We start from the raw sequence: 18,651 nt of genomic DNA, 5'->3' as shown, positions 1-18,651 counted from the left end.
GAGCAAGGAGGTTATGATGGAGCTGTATAAAACACTGGTCAGGCCACAGCTGGAGTACTGTGTGCAGTTCTGGTCGCCACACTACAGGAAGGATGTGATCGCTTTGGAGAGGGTGCAGAGGAGATTCACCAGGATGTTACCAGGGCTGGAGCGCTTCAGCTATGAAGAGAGACTGGGAAGATTGGGTTTGTTTTCCTTGGAGCAGAGGAGGCTGAGGGGGGACATGATTGAGGTGTACAAAATTATGAGGGGCACAGATAGGATGGATACTAAGGAGCTTTTTCCCTTCGTTGAGGGTTCTATAACAAGGGGGCATAGATTCAAGGTAAAAGGCGGGAGGTTTAGAGGGGATTTGAGAAAGAAATTTTTCACCCAGAGGGTGGTTGGAGTCTGGAACTCACTGTCTGAAAGGGTTGTGGAGGCAGGAACCCTCACAACATTCAAGAAGCATTTGGATGAGCACTTGAAATGCCATAGCATACAAGGCTACGGACCAAATGCTGGAATATGGGATTAGAGTAGACAGGGCTGATGGCCGGCGTGGACACGATGGGCCGAAGGGCCTCTATCCGCGCTGTATAACTCTATGACTCTATGAATCGGTGCGCGCGCAGCCCCACATGCGGGATTCCCACCAGCAATCAAAGCCAGCGGGATCCCACTTAAGGATATTATCTGGGTTTGCAGACCTCATTAGTTGGAGATTTTAGGAGGTTTCGGATTTTGGACTACCCAGAGCGTGTTTGCCATGCTGGGGGAAACGCTCCCTGTTTAAACAGATGTGTTGCAGCCAGTGGCAGCTGCAAAGGTCCATTTAACAGGTGCGGTGTAAACCCTCATTCATTGCAGCAGGGCACTCTGTCACCTCAGACAAAGTTTTGCCTGCCACACCATTGTCTCCACACTCCAAATTATTAAATCGTACCCTAAACTGTGCTGTCCAAACACATCTACCTACTTTGTGGACCCCCTCACACTCACACCGTCAGGATCGGTGGGTGGAGGGTCCATTGCTGCATTCATCACTCCATTGGAGGACGAGCAACATCACCAGCTTCGCCAGGCCGCCGTCCACCTCCGCCACATGGAGCTGCACAACACAGTAGACACTGCGCAATAGGCACCTGCACAAAGTAGTCGTGCAACTACACATACACCCACTGTAGGGTGACCCAATGGGTGGCATCAAGGGTGTTCATGGAGAACCTCATGAAAGGGTCTTATTGCACAAACCAGACAAGAGTGGCCAAGACGTGGCAGTAGTGGTGACAATATAATATGTAATGTGAGTTGATCAGAAATCAAATATAAGTAACAACCATGACAAACCCTCAAACACCCTTGTGCATCCCCTTCATGCTCACGACGCGTTTGCCGTACGCTTCCGACTACACATATGTGATGCATGCCCTGTGGCTGCACCACAGGTAGTGACAGGTGGGGTGAGGCTGACGGTGAAAGAGATGCATGAGAGGGTGAGTATGAGACAGAGCCATGAGATTATATGACGATTGGGTTGAGTGGTAGTGGCGGGATGAGTACTGGCGAGGTGAGTAAGTGCAGGTAAGATGAGGGTGAGCTTTGAGTGAGTGTGAGGAGTGATGTGACAGAGTCGTGTTGCAGTACAGAAGGAGATGTGGGGTGGGGGCGGTGATGTGGCAGACGGAGTGTAGGGGAATGAGTAAGTGTACTCACTTCGGCTGACCTACTTAGGTCATTGAAGCGCCTCCTGCACTGTATGCAGGTGCGTGATATGTTGGAGGTGCTGGTGACCTCCTCTGCCACCTCGAGCCAGGCCTTCGTGGTGGCAGAGGCAGGCCACTTCCTCCCGTCCGCCGGGGAGAAGATCTCTGTCTCCCCCTCCTCTTCACCCCATCCAGTAGGACCTGGAGTGAGGCACCATTAAACTTGGGAGCAGCCTTCCCCCTGGGCTGCTCCATGCTGTAATCTTGGCTCCTTTCTGCAGCCTCAGTCAGTGGAGGACTGCCCCTTTAAATAGGGCTCCTCCAGCTGAGAGCCCGCTGTGCAGCTTTCCAGCGCGAAACCCGGGAGCCAAGGTAAGTGGCTTCAATTTACTTATGATCACGTGGGGAACCCACTGATTTTACTGGGCGGGTTACCCACGCGCCCAGTCAACCCCAATGCTGGCAACCCCCCTCCCTCCTAATATCAGGTCTCAAGAGTAAGAACAAGATATTAGATGGGGTGACCAAAAGGTTGGTCATAGAGGTGGTTTTTAAGGAGAATCTTAAAGGAGTCTGGTAGGTTTCGAGGTAAAGGGATTAGGGGAGGAATTCAAAAGCGTGGGGTCTAGGCAGCTGAAGGCATGCTGCCAATGGTGGGATGAAGGGAGGGGTAATGCACAAAAGACTGGAATCAGAGGAACAGAGAGTTCAACGAAGGTTTGGAGTCCAGTGTGCAGTTGATGATATAGAGGAGATTACAGATTAGAGGATGGGCGAGGCAAGTCAATAAGAGATTTAAATGCAAAGATAAGAATTGCAAATTTGAGCTGTTGTGGGATTGGGAGCCAATGTAGGTCAGTGAGAACAAGGTTGATGGCCAAGCAGGACTCGGTGTGGGATAGGATACAGGCAGCAGAGTTTTTGAAGAACTGACGTCTATGGAGGGTGGCAGATGCAAGGCTGACCAGAAGAATATTGAGTCTGAAGGTAACGGAGGCATGGGTGAATGTTTCAGTGGGAGAAAGGCAGAAATAAGAACAGAGACGGATAATGTTACAGAGCTGGAAGTAGGCAATCTTTGTGGTGGAGGGTATGTGGGTTGGAAGCTCAGCTCGGGGTTGAACACTACACCGAGCTTGCGAACAGTTTGTTTTAGCTTGATACAGTGGCCGGGCAGGGGGGTGGAGTCAGCGGAAAGGGTGTGAAGTTTGTGGCAGGGGCCGAAGTTGGTGATGGCCTCGGCCCTCCCCTTGTTCAACTGGAGGAAATTGCACCCATCCATGACTGGATGAGTCTGACAGCATAGAGGCAACGGAAGGGTGGCTGGAGATGCTGGAGATCTCCAGCTGGGTGTCATCAGTGTGTGTGGAAGCTGACCCCACGTTTGTATTGACGTCACCAAGGGGCAGCATGACGCTGAGAAATAGGAGGGGATCAAAGATTGGGGGACTCCAGAGGCAACTGTTCCGGGGGGTGCGAAGAGAAGTCATTGCTGGAGAAGCTCTGGCTATGATCGGATGGGTTAAGAGCAGAACAAAGTGAGCAGACATGCAGTTTTGTTGCTAATATTTCCAACATCAAATTAACCCAAACTACTCAGTTTCAGAAACACTTTTTGATGTGATTAGCTATATCTTTTTGAAGTGATGAAATGTCATAAGATTTTAAGAAATTCCATTTTTTTTAAACAGATGGATATCAGTATTAACCAACAGTAAAGAGGAAGCATTAAATATGGCATTCAGAGGAGAGCAAAGCAGTGGAGAGAACAGCATAGAGGACCTAACCAAAGCCATCATTGAAGATGTGCAGCGAATGCCCGGCAACGATATCTGTTGTGATTGTGGAGCTCCAGGTCTTTGTTTCTTTGTTTATTTTTCAGCTCAGAAATGTTATTTTAACTGATACATTGTTAGAACGGATTTGTAATTTTCTGACCAAATGCTGAAGAATGTTACCAGTTAAAGACCTGGTCACAACGATTCAAGTCAAGCCTCTCAAGAAGGCTGTTCAGTATTGTTTGATTTCAGCTATAGTCAAATCCAGAACAGTTAAGTGCTGGCCTGCAGGAACCTTATAATGCAGCTGGCTGTTTAGTGCAGAAGACAGATGGTTTTGCCCGAAACGAATACTCCATAACAAGGTTCTACAGTGGCCGCCTTCTAGATTATCCTTATATAAAACGTAACCCCATATTTTTGTGCTTATTTTTCTGTTAAAAGCTATTGACTTGTGATACTTACCAAAATTAGTGCGTTTTTCCTGCTTTACATGTCATGGGGAGCGAATGAGAAATAACCACTATAACACTAGCTCTATAAGGCAGCATTGTAGTGCATCTGAAAATATTTCATAATTCCCCCATAGCAGGTACACCCTCATTGTAGCATAACATAATTTTTAATGTTAAAAAATTGTTTTCATCAGGTGTAAATGTAAGCAACTTTTTACTTTTTTATATTTGGCTATATCCTACGTACCTACTTAACTATCTGATTATAAATCTTGCATGCAGCACATCACATCTTAAAGTGCAGCCATAGCTTGAAAAACATCAGTTATGCTTTTCTAAAGGCTTAAATAACCGCAATCTGTTGGAGTATAAAGTGGTGGGAAGAACTACCAATAAGGAACCAACAATCAATGCAAAACCAAGCACTTTTGTCAAAATTACCAACTTGCCACAAAACAAACCAGTCAAACTGCTCATACATTTTTTTTCTGATTTCTTTGAGTTGCCATGTTGTTTCCTCAACCAACTATTATATACATGAACACATAATAACTTAAATAATTTATATTTTTAAAAAAGTCTTTAGACTTACCCCAAAAATTGCCTATGTCCTGTTGGAAATCTGTTCACTAGGTTTTGCCCCAGAGTCCTCCACTCTCGCAGGGGCCTGGAACTGGAGTTCTGCTCCTTTGCTGGAACTTGCTTTCTTTCACAGAGTCCTTCCTTCCATTATTTTTCAGGCCTGCAGGCATGCACAACCTCAGTGCCCAGTGCCATCAGTGGATATTCTGTCTCCTTCACAGGTTTTTTTGTAAACACATTTTATTTTCCCACTGCCTGCAATTTCCCCATGCAGTTTTAGTGAGAACTAACTTGCCTCAGAAAATCTACCCTTGCATCTCCAGACAGAAGGTACCCAGTAAATATAGAAATGTAAGTATTATTTGTTTGTGTTTGTTTCTGGCCTTGCAAATTAGAACAGAATTATTAATTAGGAAAAAATCATATCAGTCAAAAACAGTTGTATTTTGTTCAAACCTGATATGAACCAGTCGTGCAGTTTAAATAATTTGTAGTTTTCAACTTCATCACGCTGCCACCTGCAGGTTATACTAATAGTATGCAACACAATTTCAGATTTTATTTATTTATTATGGTTAACTACGGACTGTCATAAATATTGTCACACCATATACTACATAACATTGATAAACCTTATGTATTTTTTAAATGTTTTAACATATTGTACTTGTATCTTTCTGGAGGTAACTTTAAAGTTATTGGTGGAGTTGCTCTGGATTACTTTAAATCCAGCGATTTCTTGGCCTTTTCCCGATATATCAGAGCCCTTATCCACACCCCATGCATCTTATCTATCTATAAATACGTACATACTAATCAATCTTCCATGACGTTGCGCACAGGAAATCGTCGGCAAGTGTATTCTTTGTGTGAAGCAACTTTAGAGAGCAGAGGATATTTGGGCCAAAGTGCACAGACGAAATTACGTCCCCATTTTAAAGTCATAAATTCTGCCTATGTCCACATTTATAATGGAAACTGTCTACATAAACTTGTCATGAGATAATTGTATCCTCCTGCCAGTGGTGGCTCTGCAGTACCTCCACAAGAGGAAGCGTGCAATTACAACTTGACAAGGGACTTAGAATGGAAAAAGTTGGCAGGAATTGCGTACAGATGTAAGTTTTTTTTTGTATATATATGGCACAACTTCTAACCCACTCAAAAAAAAAACCTGCTGCTAGCCAACTTCTGACACCACTCCCAACTCTGACAGCCTCCTGCCCTTCTGCTGTTACTGTCACCCAGGTCCCACTCCTGGCTTTTCAGTTCCCAGCCTTGTTCTTTTAACCTCTTTTATTCCTGTTTCTTTTCTTTTACATTTGCTGTTCTGTTATATTTATTGAATCTTTCCTTTTTTATTTCCCCTCTTTTTACAAAAAAAAGTTACTCGCTGTTTTTCTCCCCTTCTGTTTCTAATTTTTTCTAAATGTCTGTACCGCACAATCTTTTTGTTCTCTCTCTCTCTCTCTTCCTGAATGCCTGTTCCCCACCTTTACTTAAATCCTCCATACCTTCCTTAACATAACTCATTGCTTTCCCCAATGTAAGAGACCATACACCTCTATCAAGTCCATGCAATGTACAAATGAGAAATCTATGCTGTGGCAAAATTTAAATGAGAAAAATGTTCAAAATACAAATAAATATAGCGATAGTATTATCCTTGTATATGGATAGCATACGCATGTATTGTCATATTACAACAGATTTGAACCAAATCTAAGTGACTGTTTAGCAGCAGATATATACTGTGGCCAAGGTTTTCCTGGGGACTTGCGCCAGTCTACGGCATAGGAATGCTTGAACGGTACTAAAAGAAAGATGAAATTATGGAGTAAGTGACTTAAGCCATTAATTTTGCCACTCCATATTTTCCTGGAACTTGGTGCCGCTCGCTGTTATTCTCGCCGAAAACAGTTAGAAGGTAATTATCATAGCTCCATTAAAATCAGTAGCCATCACAATTTTCCTGCATTTAAGCCAATTTTTACCTGCTGCCATTTAGAGTGAAAAATAATGGCGCTAGTGGCCTGGCAGTGGCATGATGGACTTCAAGTGCATTCTCTGATTTGAATGTGTTTGCTGATGGGGACTTGTTGAAAGACAGGTTCTTAAACCATTGCATTGTCATGGCAATAAAAGGTATTAACAATTCTTTTCTTTTAAGTTTTTTTTTAGACTATTTTTCTTTTTAAGCATTAATTGTTGCTATGAAAAATATAATTGTTTTGATTCAGCAGCAGAAACATTCAAATAAACTGGGCTGGAGGGTGCAGCAAAGAATCTCAGTCCCTATAGTCTAGAAGTTGAAGAACTCATTGATGATACCTGTCACAGCTCTCCCCTCATATTTAGATTAAAATATTCTGTATCTATATGAAATGCCAGTTTTATAGACCTGTTAACCTAATAAAATTTACTTCACTTTTGCTCAACATTAAAAAGACCTGGAATTAATTGGAACCCCAAACTGCTTAAGTGCAAGGCTTTTTTTTCCTCAATCATTAATTGTGACGATGAAGTGCTCTGAAACATTCCAGTCGCTATTTCTAGCAGCTAATCCCTGCCCCCCATAAAGATGAAATACTTCGCATCAGATGTATTCGTCAAATTGCTGGAAGAAAATGGCAGTGCCACTTCTGATTTGCCACCTCGCTTGTTGCAGTGTATCCTAATTAAAAATGGAGGAAAATAAAGAGTAAGTTATCGACGGCGAGATTGGTACACTACAACAGCAAAATTTACAGTGTACATCACTGATCTTATCGTTGCAGGAAAGTCCGAGCCTGTATTCATTTTTTTTTGTTAAAAGATCGTATCGTGGAATTACTTTTTTCCATGAATACCGATATGTACACTTGGTAAATTTTCACTAATAACAGTAGGCAAACATTTAAAAAATATTGGACAAGTACTAAAATCTTGTGGCAGCTTAGAATCATGGTGTGATATGACTTGGGGGAGAAGGATGCAGATCACAGGCAAATTTTCATTTACTCTGTTCCTGGCCTGGCATCCTGCTTGAGGATCAAGCCGACTTCTGTGCCCTAATTCTTCACTCCCGCCAAGGAAGACTCTGTGTGGGGCGTGGAGTCATGTAAAGTTCAGTCTCCTAAATACAACCCCGCAGAGAGAAGGAAGGCAAATCAGAGTGAGTCACTCAAATTGACCGTGACCAAACAGCAGCATTAGCAGAGGCCAATGCATGGTGCATGATGAGGGAGATCTAAAAGGAGAAGAGTGCTAAAATATATTTCCACCATCAGTGAATTTGGGACTTGTCTTTTTTAATATGCAGTAACAATAACATGTATGCACGCGTATCATATTTCCAAGAATTTCCACAAATTCTCCATTGATGTTTTTACAGGAGGATGTCAGTAAGCATTGCTTGTCTTTCTGCCTTGCATGAGTGCATTTTAATAAATGTCACTTTTTGTTTTCATGCAGATCCTACTTGGCTTTCAACCAACCTAGGAATTTTGACGTGTATAGAATGTTCTGGAATACACAGAGAAATGGGAGTGCACATTTCCAGAATACAGTCCCTAGAACTGGATAAATTAGGAACCTCTGAACTCTTGGTGAGTTATTGTAATTATCAAGCCTTCTAGGAAAAATATAACCATGCCAACTTGTTAGCTGGTAGGAACCTATTTCCACAATATCAGCTTCAGTGGAGTAGAAATTGGCCTTGTGAAGCAGTGTGAAATGGGATGCATCGTATCAGCCGCCTGTTAAACGTCCCGCCCGATAGTCAGTTCCATTGGAGTCAATGGGCCCGATATTTACGGGGAAAACCCGGCAAGGCCGGAAACGCAGATCGGCAGGACCTCATTATAATTTTTTTCCTCGTTTCCTGCCCAGCAGCCGGCCATGTTGACAGGCTAGCCGGCTGCCGGCAGGGAAAACCAACAGCAGGAGGCCCCCTAGTTGTACCTGACCACTATATTTTAGTGATCTGTTTACATGGACTCCTAAATCGCCTTTGGACCTCCGCTGTTCTTAGCTTTTCACCATTTAAAAAAATATATATTTTTTGGTCCAACATGGATGGCCTCGCACTTACCTGCTTTGAAATCCAGCTGCCACAGTTCTGCCCAATCACTTAATCTATCAATATCTTTTTGTAATTTTATGTTGCCATCTACAGTACTTACTATGCCATCAATCTTTATGTCATTGGCAAACTTGGATATATGGCTCTCTATTGTGTTATCTAAGCCATTAATAAATATAGTTAATAATTGGGGCCCCAGCTCAGATTCTTGTGGGTCACCACTAGTCACTTCCTTCCAATTTGAGTACTTACCCATTATTCTACACTCTGTTTTCTACCGCCTAACCAATCTCCTAACCTGGTCAATAATTTGCCTTCAATTCCATGAGCTTTAATTTTAGCTAAGCGTTTCTTTTGTGGAACCTGAATGAATGCCTTCTGGAAGTCCATATAAACTACATCTATAGACATTCCCCTTTCTTCTACTTTAGTTTCTTCCTCAAAAAATTCAATTAGGTTCATTAGACAAGACCTACCCTTTACAAATCCATGTTGGCTCTCTCTAATTAGCTCAAATTTCTCGAAGTGTGCGGTCACTCTGTCCTTAATTATAGATTCCAATAACTTTCCCGCAACAGATGTTAGACTAACAGGTCCATAATTTCCTGGTTTCTCTCTCTCACCTTTCATAAATAATGGAATTATATTTGCAATTTTCCAATCTGATGGGACAGTTCCTGAATTGGAGAGCTTTGGAAGATTATGGCTAAAGCATCTGCAGTTTCCTCACCTAATTCCTTTACAAACCTGAGGTGGAAATCTTCAGGTCCTGGGGATTTGTCAGTCTTTAGTGCCATTATTTTTTCTAATACAGTTTTCTTGCTTACGTTAACTTCAACGAGTTCCAGTCCTTGATTCAGTATTCGTTTCCCTGGAATGTTAGGTATATTATCCTCTTCCTCTACTGTGAAGACTGACACAGTAATTATTCAACAAGTCAGCCATATCCTTATTTCCAATACTAATCGCTATGCAAGGCAGTTTTGTGGTATGTATACAGAAGATTACATCTGCATGAATAGCATTACAGATCAGTATATAAAATAAGGCAAGATACTTCTGAGTTTAAAATAGGAAGCAAAATTGTAAAATATCTGCTGTTATACATGTAAAATAGTTACACTACGTCAGGAACCAAATTGTAAGCAGTGTTCGTGCATTTGAGTTGTAACCTGCCTTTAATGTTGTTAATCCCCCTTTTGAGACTCTTCTGACAGATTTTGTATCTGCTTCTTGTTATAAATTGGGATTTTAAGACACTGTTTTCTCTAACAGCCTGGCAACACTTTCCATAAGCAGGTCTTGTCCCTTCAATCTCTTTTGCTTTCTGCTCTTGCAGGAATAATGTAGTCTGTGTCCAATTAAAATTGATTGTAATAAACTACACACTGAAATTTATGTAGCATTCCCACCTTTGCTTCAGTCTATGGGAATACAGAAAATACCACACACTAAACCATCTATGTGCACTCTAAAGCATTGGAAGAGCTTTAGTCACATTTAAATAATTTATAACAGCAAAGATATTAAGCATATACTGTATAGTTCATCTAATTTACAATACGTCCAAGAATGACCACTTAAACAAAATTATAAACTCCCATTTATAAAGTGCACATTTACAATTTTTATTGCAAATGATGCTGATGGTTTGAACAGCATTGTTAATAGCTTATGATTCATCTCCAATTTAATGCAGGTTGTGGGTTCTAATATGGCAGTGAAGTCCGATTTTTGCAAGCAATGTTTTCCCCCACACAGGCCATCGGATGTCAGATTGACCTAAGGACTTGATCTTTCCATGATTTCCTTTGGACTCTTATTCGGCTAGCTGGATACAACATACTTCAAGCTTTGTCGTGCCATTCGAAATCATCTTTTGCCAATTTTTCATGTCACAAGCATCATGCTCCCATGTGTCAGTTGAGATGCCACATTTTTTTCGATTGGTCATTAGGCAGTCCTTATATCTTTTGAACTGACCACCACGAGAGCATTTACCAAGCTTCAGCTCACCATAGAATACATTCTTGGGTAGTCTAATATCAGGCATTTGGACTAAGTGACCAGCCCATCTTAGCTGCACCTTTACTATAATTAGCTCAATGCCTAGCATATTTGCTTTTCTGAGGACAGTGTCTGGAATCTTGTGCTACTATCAAATTTTCATTATCTTTGAGGCAACCTAGGTGGAAATGATTGAGTTTTCTGATGTGATGACTGTAAGTGGTCCAGCCATTGCGCACATACAGTAAGGATGTTGTAACTGTTGCCCTGTAGACGTTAAGTTTTGTTTCCAGTTTAATGTTCCTTTTATCCCATAACCTTATATGGACCCTTCAAAACCATTATTTTCATTAAATAATCTGTGGTTCACTTCATCATTTAGGAGTGCATCACATGATATGGTGCTTCCTAGGTAGGTGAACCTATCCACTGCAGCATGTGGCCGTCGATAGTAATATTGCATGGCACATAAGGTTTTCCAGGAGCAGGGTGGGATATAACTTCCGTCGTCTTCAGACTGATAGTGAGGCCAAATCTCTTACAAGCATCCGAGAAATGGTATATGTTGACTTGGAGGCCCTCTTCTGTGTAACGCGGGCACAGTCAAACAAAAGCTCCCAAACAAGTTCTTCAGAGGTTTTAGTTTTAGACTGCAGGTGGTGGAGATTGTACAATTTTCCATCAGTCATGAAGCGAATATACACTCCTTTATCCAAGTTCCTGAAGGCATAAGTAATCATATAAGCAAACAAGGCACAAAACATGGTGGGAGCTAAAACACAACCTTGTTTGACTCCATTGGAGACAAGGAACCGGTTGGAAACTTCACCATCTTCCGCGGTTCTTGCCACCGTGGAACTGGCGGATCGTTTGGATAAATATTTCGGGACAGCCAACTTTGGCCATATTACATAGAACGTACAGCCCAGAAATAGACCATACGGCCCAACAGATCCATGTTCCACACGAGCCTCCTCCCTCCCTACTTCATCTAACCCCATCAGCATATACGTCTATTCACTTCTCCCTCATGTAGTTTCCAGACGCTCTCTCTGCTGGCTGTATCAAAGGCCTTTGTGAGATGAACACTCGGTAAAGGTTCAAGTTTTGTTCTCGACACTTTTCCTGATGTTGTCTGGCAGTAAGACCATATGGGAAGTACCTCTGCCTTTTCTAAATCCACACTGGCTGTCGGGCAAGAATTTCTCCACTACATGCTCGATGTAACAATTTAGGATAATCCTAGGAAGGATTTTCCCTGCGATGACTAATAGGGAAATTACTCAATGATTGTCATACGTATCTACTGCCCTCGTGTTTGAATAGATGGATAATGAATGCATCTCTATACTCTTGCGGGATGATTTATTTTTGCCACATCAGTCAGAGACTGGTGTTCTCCAGCTTGATATATCTCAGCAGGTAAAGTATTGGAATCTGATGCCTTGCCACTGGAGAGAGACTTGATAGCCTTAATGGTCTCAGGCAATGAAGGTTCTTCAGCAAGAGACACTATGATCGGACTTTGAGGTGGTTGATCTATGTCTTCATTTACTATGCTGGACTTTGGGTTTACTAGATTCTTAAAATGGTTAGTCTATCTGTCCAAGATTTGGGTGTTGTCAGTCAACAAGGTGGAACCATCAACACTCCATTAGGGGCATGGTGCCTCCAGACAAGGGACCATAGATGGTTCGCAGTGCCTCATAAAACCTTCACATTATGCGTGTCGGCAGATATGTGGATTTCCTAAACTTTGTCGCTCCATCACTTTTCCTGCATGGCACTCATACTTATTATATGCAGCTTTCCTTATGTTAATGACTGCGCTTTCAACCATGCTTGGTAAAGGGATTGTTTCTCAGAGCAATTCAGTGATCGCTGTGTAGTTCTCATCAAACCAATCTTGGTGATTTCTGGTTTTTGGCCGTGTTCTTACTGGCTGCAGAGTATAAGGCATCCCTGAAGTTTTTCAGTCCATTTTAATGTTGCTAGAAGCTTTGTTTACAGTGCGAAAATGATCTTCCACAGCTTGACAGAGCTGATTTTCTATTCCTGCTGCTTTAAGTTTTGAGACTTTTTTTTTACTTGTGGTCTTAGAAATAGAGCTATCTGGAGATCAGCTTTTGCTCGGATGAGTCTGTGGTCCATTCAACACTTGGCTCCCCTCATGACAGGTGTGCTCTTAACATCTTCGACATCCCTCTGGTGGACCAGTGTGTAGTTAATCACGTGCCAATGTTTGGAAATAGTGCACAGTAGAAGTGTTACCCCAATGTCCTGAAAAAGGCCTTTGGATTGGTAATGTGAATGTAATGCACATAATCAGGTATCTGAGCTACTTCACACTTTGGTGTCTGCAGCCATAGAATTACAAAGCCTGCTGACTAACCTCTTACTCTAGTTCACAATAGTCTAAAATACCAATCCAATGGACTAGTTATAAACAGGAACTAACTTAGACAGAAATATCAGGAGAAAAGGAGTAGTGTTTATTTTTTTAAAAAAGCAAAAAGAAGTGTTTCAGTGCTCAGAATGTGGGAAATAAACTAAGGGAACTGGAAGCAATTAAATTACAGGAAAAACAGAGAATGCTGGATATACTCAGTAAATCAGGCAGCATCTGTGGAGAAAAACAGATTTTACAGGAAGACCTAGACTTGAAGACATCAACAAAAACCTGGCTGCAAACCAACAGTGAATGGAAAATAATCATCGGCATATAATATATTTAGAGGGATAGAAAAGATAAGAAAATAGGTGGAGTGAGAATATTGATAAAAGAAGGAATAAATGCTGTAGAGAGGGTTGATGTGAACAAGGAAGGGGTACAGACATGGTCAATATGGTTGGAGCTGAAAGATTAAAAAAGGCCATGTTACATTAGATGGGTATATTACAGACCTCCAAATTGTGGGAAGGAAATAGAAGAGGAAATATGCCGTCAGATTAGAGATGAGTCAGAATATCAAAATGATTGTTCTGGGAGATTTTAATTATCCATTTGTTGACGGGGATAGAGGGGAAGTAAATGGAGAAAAGGGAATGGGGTTCTAAAACGTGTGCAGGACTATTTCCTCAAGCAGTACGGCAGTAACGAGTGAGGTGCCGCAAGGATCAGTGCTTGGGCCTCAGCTGTTTACAATATATATCAATGACTTAGATGAGGGGACCAAGTTTAATGTATCCAAGTTTGCCTACGATACCAAGCTCGGTGGGAAAGTAAGCTGTGAGGAGGACATAAACAGACTGCAAAGGGATATAGACAGGTTAAGTGAACGGGTGAAAAAGTGGCAGATGGAGTATAATGTGGGGAAATGTGAGGTTATCCACTTTGTAGGAAGAATAGAAAAGTAGAATATTTTTTTTAAAGGTGAGAGACTAAGAAATGTTGGTAGTCAGAGGGATTTGGATGTCCTTGTACATGAATCACAGAAAGTTAACATGTAGGTACAGCAAGCAATTAGGAAGGCAAATGGTATGTTAGCCTTTATTGCAAGGGGGTTGGAGTATTAGAGTAAAGAGGTCTTGCTGCAATTATATAGGGCTCAAGTGAGACCACACCTGGAGTACTGTGTACAGTTTTGGTGTCCTTACCTAAGGAAGGATATACTTGCCTTAGAGGGGATGCAACGAAGGTTCACTAGATTGATTCCTGGGATGAGAGGGTTGTCCTATGAGGAGAGATTGAGTAGAATGGGCCTATATTCTGTGGAGTTTGGAAGAATGAGGGGTGATCTCATTGAAACATACAAGATTCCGAGGGGGCTTGACAGGGTAGATACTGAGAGGCAGTTTCCCCTAGCTGGAGAGTCTAGAACTAGGGGTCATAGTCTCAAGATAAGGGGTCGGCCATTTAGGACCGAGATTAGAAAAAATTCTTCAGAGTGTTGTGAATCTTTGGAATTCTCTACCCCAGAGGGCTGTGGCTGCTCAATCATTGAGTATATTCAAGACTGGGATCAATGGATATTTGGTCACTAAGGGAATCAAGGGACATGGGTCTAGGGCGAGAAAGTGGAGTTGAGGTAGAAGATAATCATGATCTTATTAAATGGCGGAGCAGGCTCGAGGGCCGTATGACCTACTAGTACTCCTATTTCTAAGGCCTACAAGGGTGGGGCAGTTGGTAGAGTAGTTAAATAGAGTAGCTAAATGTGGGAAGTAGTGGCCACAATATGGTACGGTTTAAGGTTCAACAAGAAAGAAAAAGAAGTCAGTACAAAATCTAGAACAACAGATTGGATTAGGGAAATTTAAGAAAGACGAGCAAGCTAGCTGAGGTGAGGTTGAAGGAGAAATTAGTGCACAGGCCTGTGGAGCAACAGTGTGATGTTTTTTAAAAAAGAGATTGCGGAGATACAGAGTAAGTATATTCATCAAAAAAATGGAAATTACTAATGGTTTAGGATGACAGATAAATAGAGATTAGAAGTCAATTAAAATTGAAGAGGAGTGACTGAGGGCTATAAGAATAATAATGAAAAAACTAAAGAAGAGTATGAGAAAATAAGAACTAGGTTAAGTGTGGGATATGGAAAGCTTAAGATGGAGTATGAGGAAATAAATGTCATAAAACATTAAAAAGGAACGCTAATTTTACAAGTATATCAGTAAAAAGGGAATTATTAAAGATAAGGTAAGACCCATGAAAGGAGAGGATTGTCAATTTACAGTTGATTTAAAAAATGACAGAAGTAATTCGTAAATACTTTGCATCGGTTTTTACTGAAGACTAGGGTATCTGAGAGGAGGTGAATCCTAAAGTGGTTGAGAGTAAGAGGCATGATATAATGATGGGTAAGGTGAACATTTTAGATGTTAGTTAAACTAAAGGAAGACAAAGCGCCACAGCCTGAAACGATACATCCTAGGATCTTGAGGGAGGATATTGCAGAGGCCCTAGAAATTATATTTCAGGGTTCTATTGAGAGTGGACGTGTACCGGAGGACTGGAGAGTGGCGGATGTGGTACCCATTTTTTAAAAAGGAGACAGTTAATCTGGGTAATTACAGGCCAGTTAGTTAGTGGTAGGGAAATTTCTAAAGCCTTTAATTAAGGATGAAATTACCATGCATTTAGGTAAAGAGAAAATAGTTAGAAGTAGTCAGCATGGATATCAAAAGGGATGATCATGCTTGACAAATCTCAGAATCTTTGAAGATATAACTAAGATTATTAAATAGAATAAGCTAGTTGGCATTATATGGAATTATATAATATTGAGCTAGAGTTGTTAAGTTAAAACACACTTCAGAAAGACACACAGATGTTTACCGGACAGCCTTTTACCACATAATTGGAGAGTGTGAAGAAATAATGTTGATTGCTGAATGGACTCCAGTGTAGATAAGGGAATATGTTTCTTTTGCAATAAAGATTGGGAGAGATAAGACATCAAAGGCATGCACAACAAATGGTAGCAGCTAATAGCAGCTGTGTCAACAGCATACACACAGAGAGGTAGCGATTACCTATGGCTCACACATTTGTCCTGTAATTCAACCTATAAAAATACATCACACTGGAGCTCCTCGAGAACTTCAGTCTACTTTGAGGCTAGCGTAAGCAGCCAAGACATGTTTGCGATCTCCTGATGAAGAATCTTTCACGTGAGTTATAATCAATACCAGTCTCATATGCATTCTATGTAGAGGGTGTGTTTTATTATATCATTGTCTTGATTTAATGAAAAGTATTAACCAGATTTTTTTTTAGTGTTTCCTAGTCCTCAAACTTGTATTAGAGCTATAAGATGTATGACAATATAATACCTTCACTTAAGGAGCAATAGGGATATATGACAATATCCTATACAAACCCAACAGTAACAGACATGCTAGATGAGGGAAATATAGTGTTACATTTTACTACGTTAAAGGTGCTATATAAATGCAAGTTGTTGTTGCAATGGATGTAGTGTATATGGACTTTAGGAAACCCTTTGGCAAGTCCACACAGGAGATTGCTAGAGAAGATTAAGAGGTATAGAATTAGGGGGAGAATGCAAATGAATCTGTATTATACCCTCTCTAAAGCCCCAATATCCTTCCTATGGTGCGGAGCCAAATACTGCACAGTATTCTAATTAAGGTCTTAAGATTTTTGTAGGCCCACCATTAGCTCTTGGTTTTTATGTTCGATGCCTCTCATCATAAAACCTAGACTTCTATTCACTTTATTTTAACAGCCTTATCAAGCTGTGGTGCTATCTTTAATGCCCTGTGAACATGTACCCCCAAATCCTTCTGCTCTTCCACAGCACCAAGCCTACTTCAGGACTGTTTCCAGCAGTTGAGGAGTCAAGAACTAGGGACCATAGTTACAAGTTGACTAACCAATTATAACTAGGGTGTGTCAGAAAGATATATGTTATAAGGATCTTTGCAAAAGCACAGAGGTTGAGAAGGACACAGAGTGAACTTCTAAGATTGAATTGCTAAGAGTGAGGACTTTCAGCTGGGAATTTGGTGAGTGTGGGAATTAGGTGCAGAGGGGGAAGGAGGTGCTAAGTGATTTAAACTAAGGAACTATAAACTAATCTATCAACTTTTTAAAACTGTAGAGAATTCCTTATTTTGGGTGATTCTTGGACACTGGATGAATAGTCAAGCAAAGAAAGTCACCCTCACTCACGGTAGTTTTGTTAATCTAAAGTAATTTAATATCATTCATACAAGCATTCATGAAACAAAATCAAACCACACAAATGACTACTTTATTAAAATCCCACTATACACTTAATAATTCACAATTAATTAATTATTATGTAATGACTTAACAATTCATACACACCACTAAAATCATTAATACATATACAACCTTTAAACCAAGGCTTTTGCTCATCGGACCTAAAGTGGATCAGCCCTTCAGAACTTGAGGACCTCCTCTTCATGCGTGATGTTCAACTGCAGTGTGTGTTCCTAATGGCTGCCGTGGAAGAGGACACTGTTCTTCTCCCATAGTCTTTTTATATTTTTTTTACCAATAGGACATAGGATTGGGGAGGGTCATTCTTTTTGTCCAATCGCTCCCTGTTGCCATGCCTCAATCATTAACATACTTAAATGATTGACAGTTTAGGCTTTGATTATGTGACTGGAGACCCTTTGATGTAGAAAAGACCATGTGCTCGAACGATGGGTTGTTAAAGGCTCCTTTATTGTCTCTGTTTATGGCCTTTCATGTAGAGATAGCCCCTTACATTTCTACGCCCAGACATTCTTAATGGTCCTTGCATCTCCAATTTTGATTGTTTCAATGGCTTCAAATCCATTCCTTATACCATTTGACCATATGCTGGATGCAATACTATTTGATGTTTACAAATCCCAGTTTTTTTTGAACAAATTACCCGATAGCAATGAGAGGCCCAAGCTTTTTTTTCACACCTATCATTGCTTTCCTGATCCAAAGCCTTTGATGTATGTCCTTGTTGTCTTTTCTTACATTACCCCTTGCTATGCTGAAAACCTTGTGCTTCCAAAAGCCTATGTGTTTTGAAAGCCTGACAACGCTTAAACCTCAATATTATCCAACTAGCTTATTTATTTAATAATATAGATATCTATCCGCAGTACAATGTCTTCGATCCCGAAACTCATACTTCTCCAATGCCATCAGCGTCAGTGAGGGAAAAACAGGATTTGCGAGAACACGGTTTACCACATTTGCAGGTTTTCAAACCTCTTTGTTTAAAAGGGGTACAGTTAACCCTTTCCTTCAAATGTATTTTATTTAAGGGGTTTTGAACCCCACAAAACTTAAATTAAAGAAAATACATAAAATAAAAAAAGACTAAGTAATTGCTAATTATTTTGAAATCAAGCTAAATCCATTTACTAAATATAATCTAGATCTCAAGTGATTCTATTAGTCCTAGAAATAAACTGCTGATAATTAATAAATAAAAACTAGAAATCGCAGTACAGGCTGTGTGTCAGGACTGTAATATGTGGGAGTTCGTGGACAGCAGGACTGTCCCGATTGCCACATCTGCAGTAAATGCCTCTGGCTTGAGACACTCCGGCTCAGAGCCTTTGAGCTGGAGTGCGTGTTAGAGACACTCTGACACTTAAGA

The 18,651-nt window shown here is 40.9% G+C and overlaps 1 protein-coding gene across 2 annotated transcripts in view; it reads left to right on the top strand.

Moving 5' to 3' along the window:
- The window catches only part of LOC137320244 (arf-GAP with SH3 domain, ANK repeat and PH domain-containing protein 1-like), a 417,474-nt gene that overhangs the window by 302,073 nt on the left and 96,750 nt on the right, over positions 1–18,651 (top strand). For both annotated transcript variants that reach the window (XM_067982012.1, XM_067982011.1), the window contains exons 16-17: positions 3,377–3,540; positions 7,954–8,087. In XM_067982012.1, coding sequence (XP_067838113.1) covers positions 3,377–3,540; positions 7,954–8,087 — 298 coding nt within the window. The remainder of the gene's footprint in view (positions 1–3,376; positions 3,541–7,953; positions 8,088–18,651) is intronic.

The sequence above is a fragment of the Heptranchias perlo genome, chromosome 3 (genome assembly GCF_035084215.1).
Source record: "Heptranchias perlo isolate sHepPer1 chromosome 3, sHepPer1.hap1, whole genome shotgun sequence".
In the NCBI taxonomy this organism is placed as follows: Eukaryota; Metazoa; Chordata; class Chondrichthyes; order Hexanchiformes; family Hexanchidae; genus Heptranchias; species Heptranchias perlo.
This window is presented reverse-complemented; position numbering and strand designations above follow the sequence as displayed.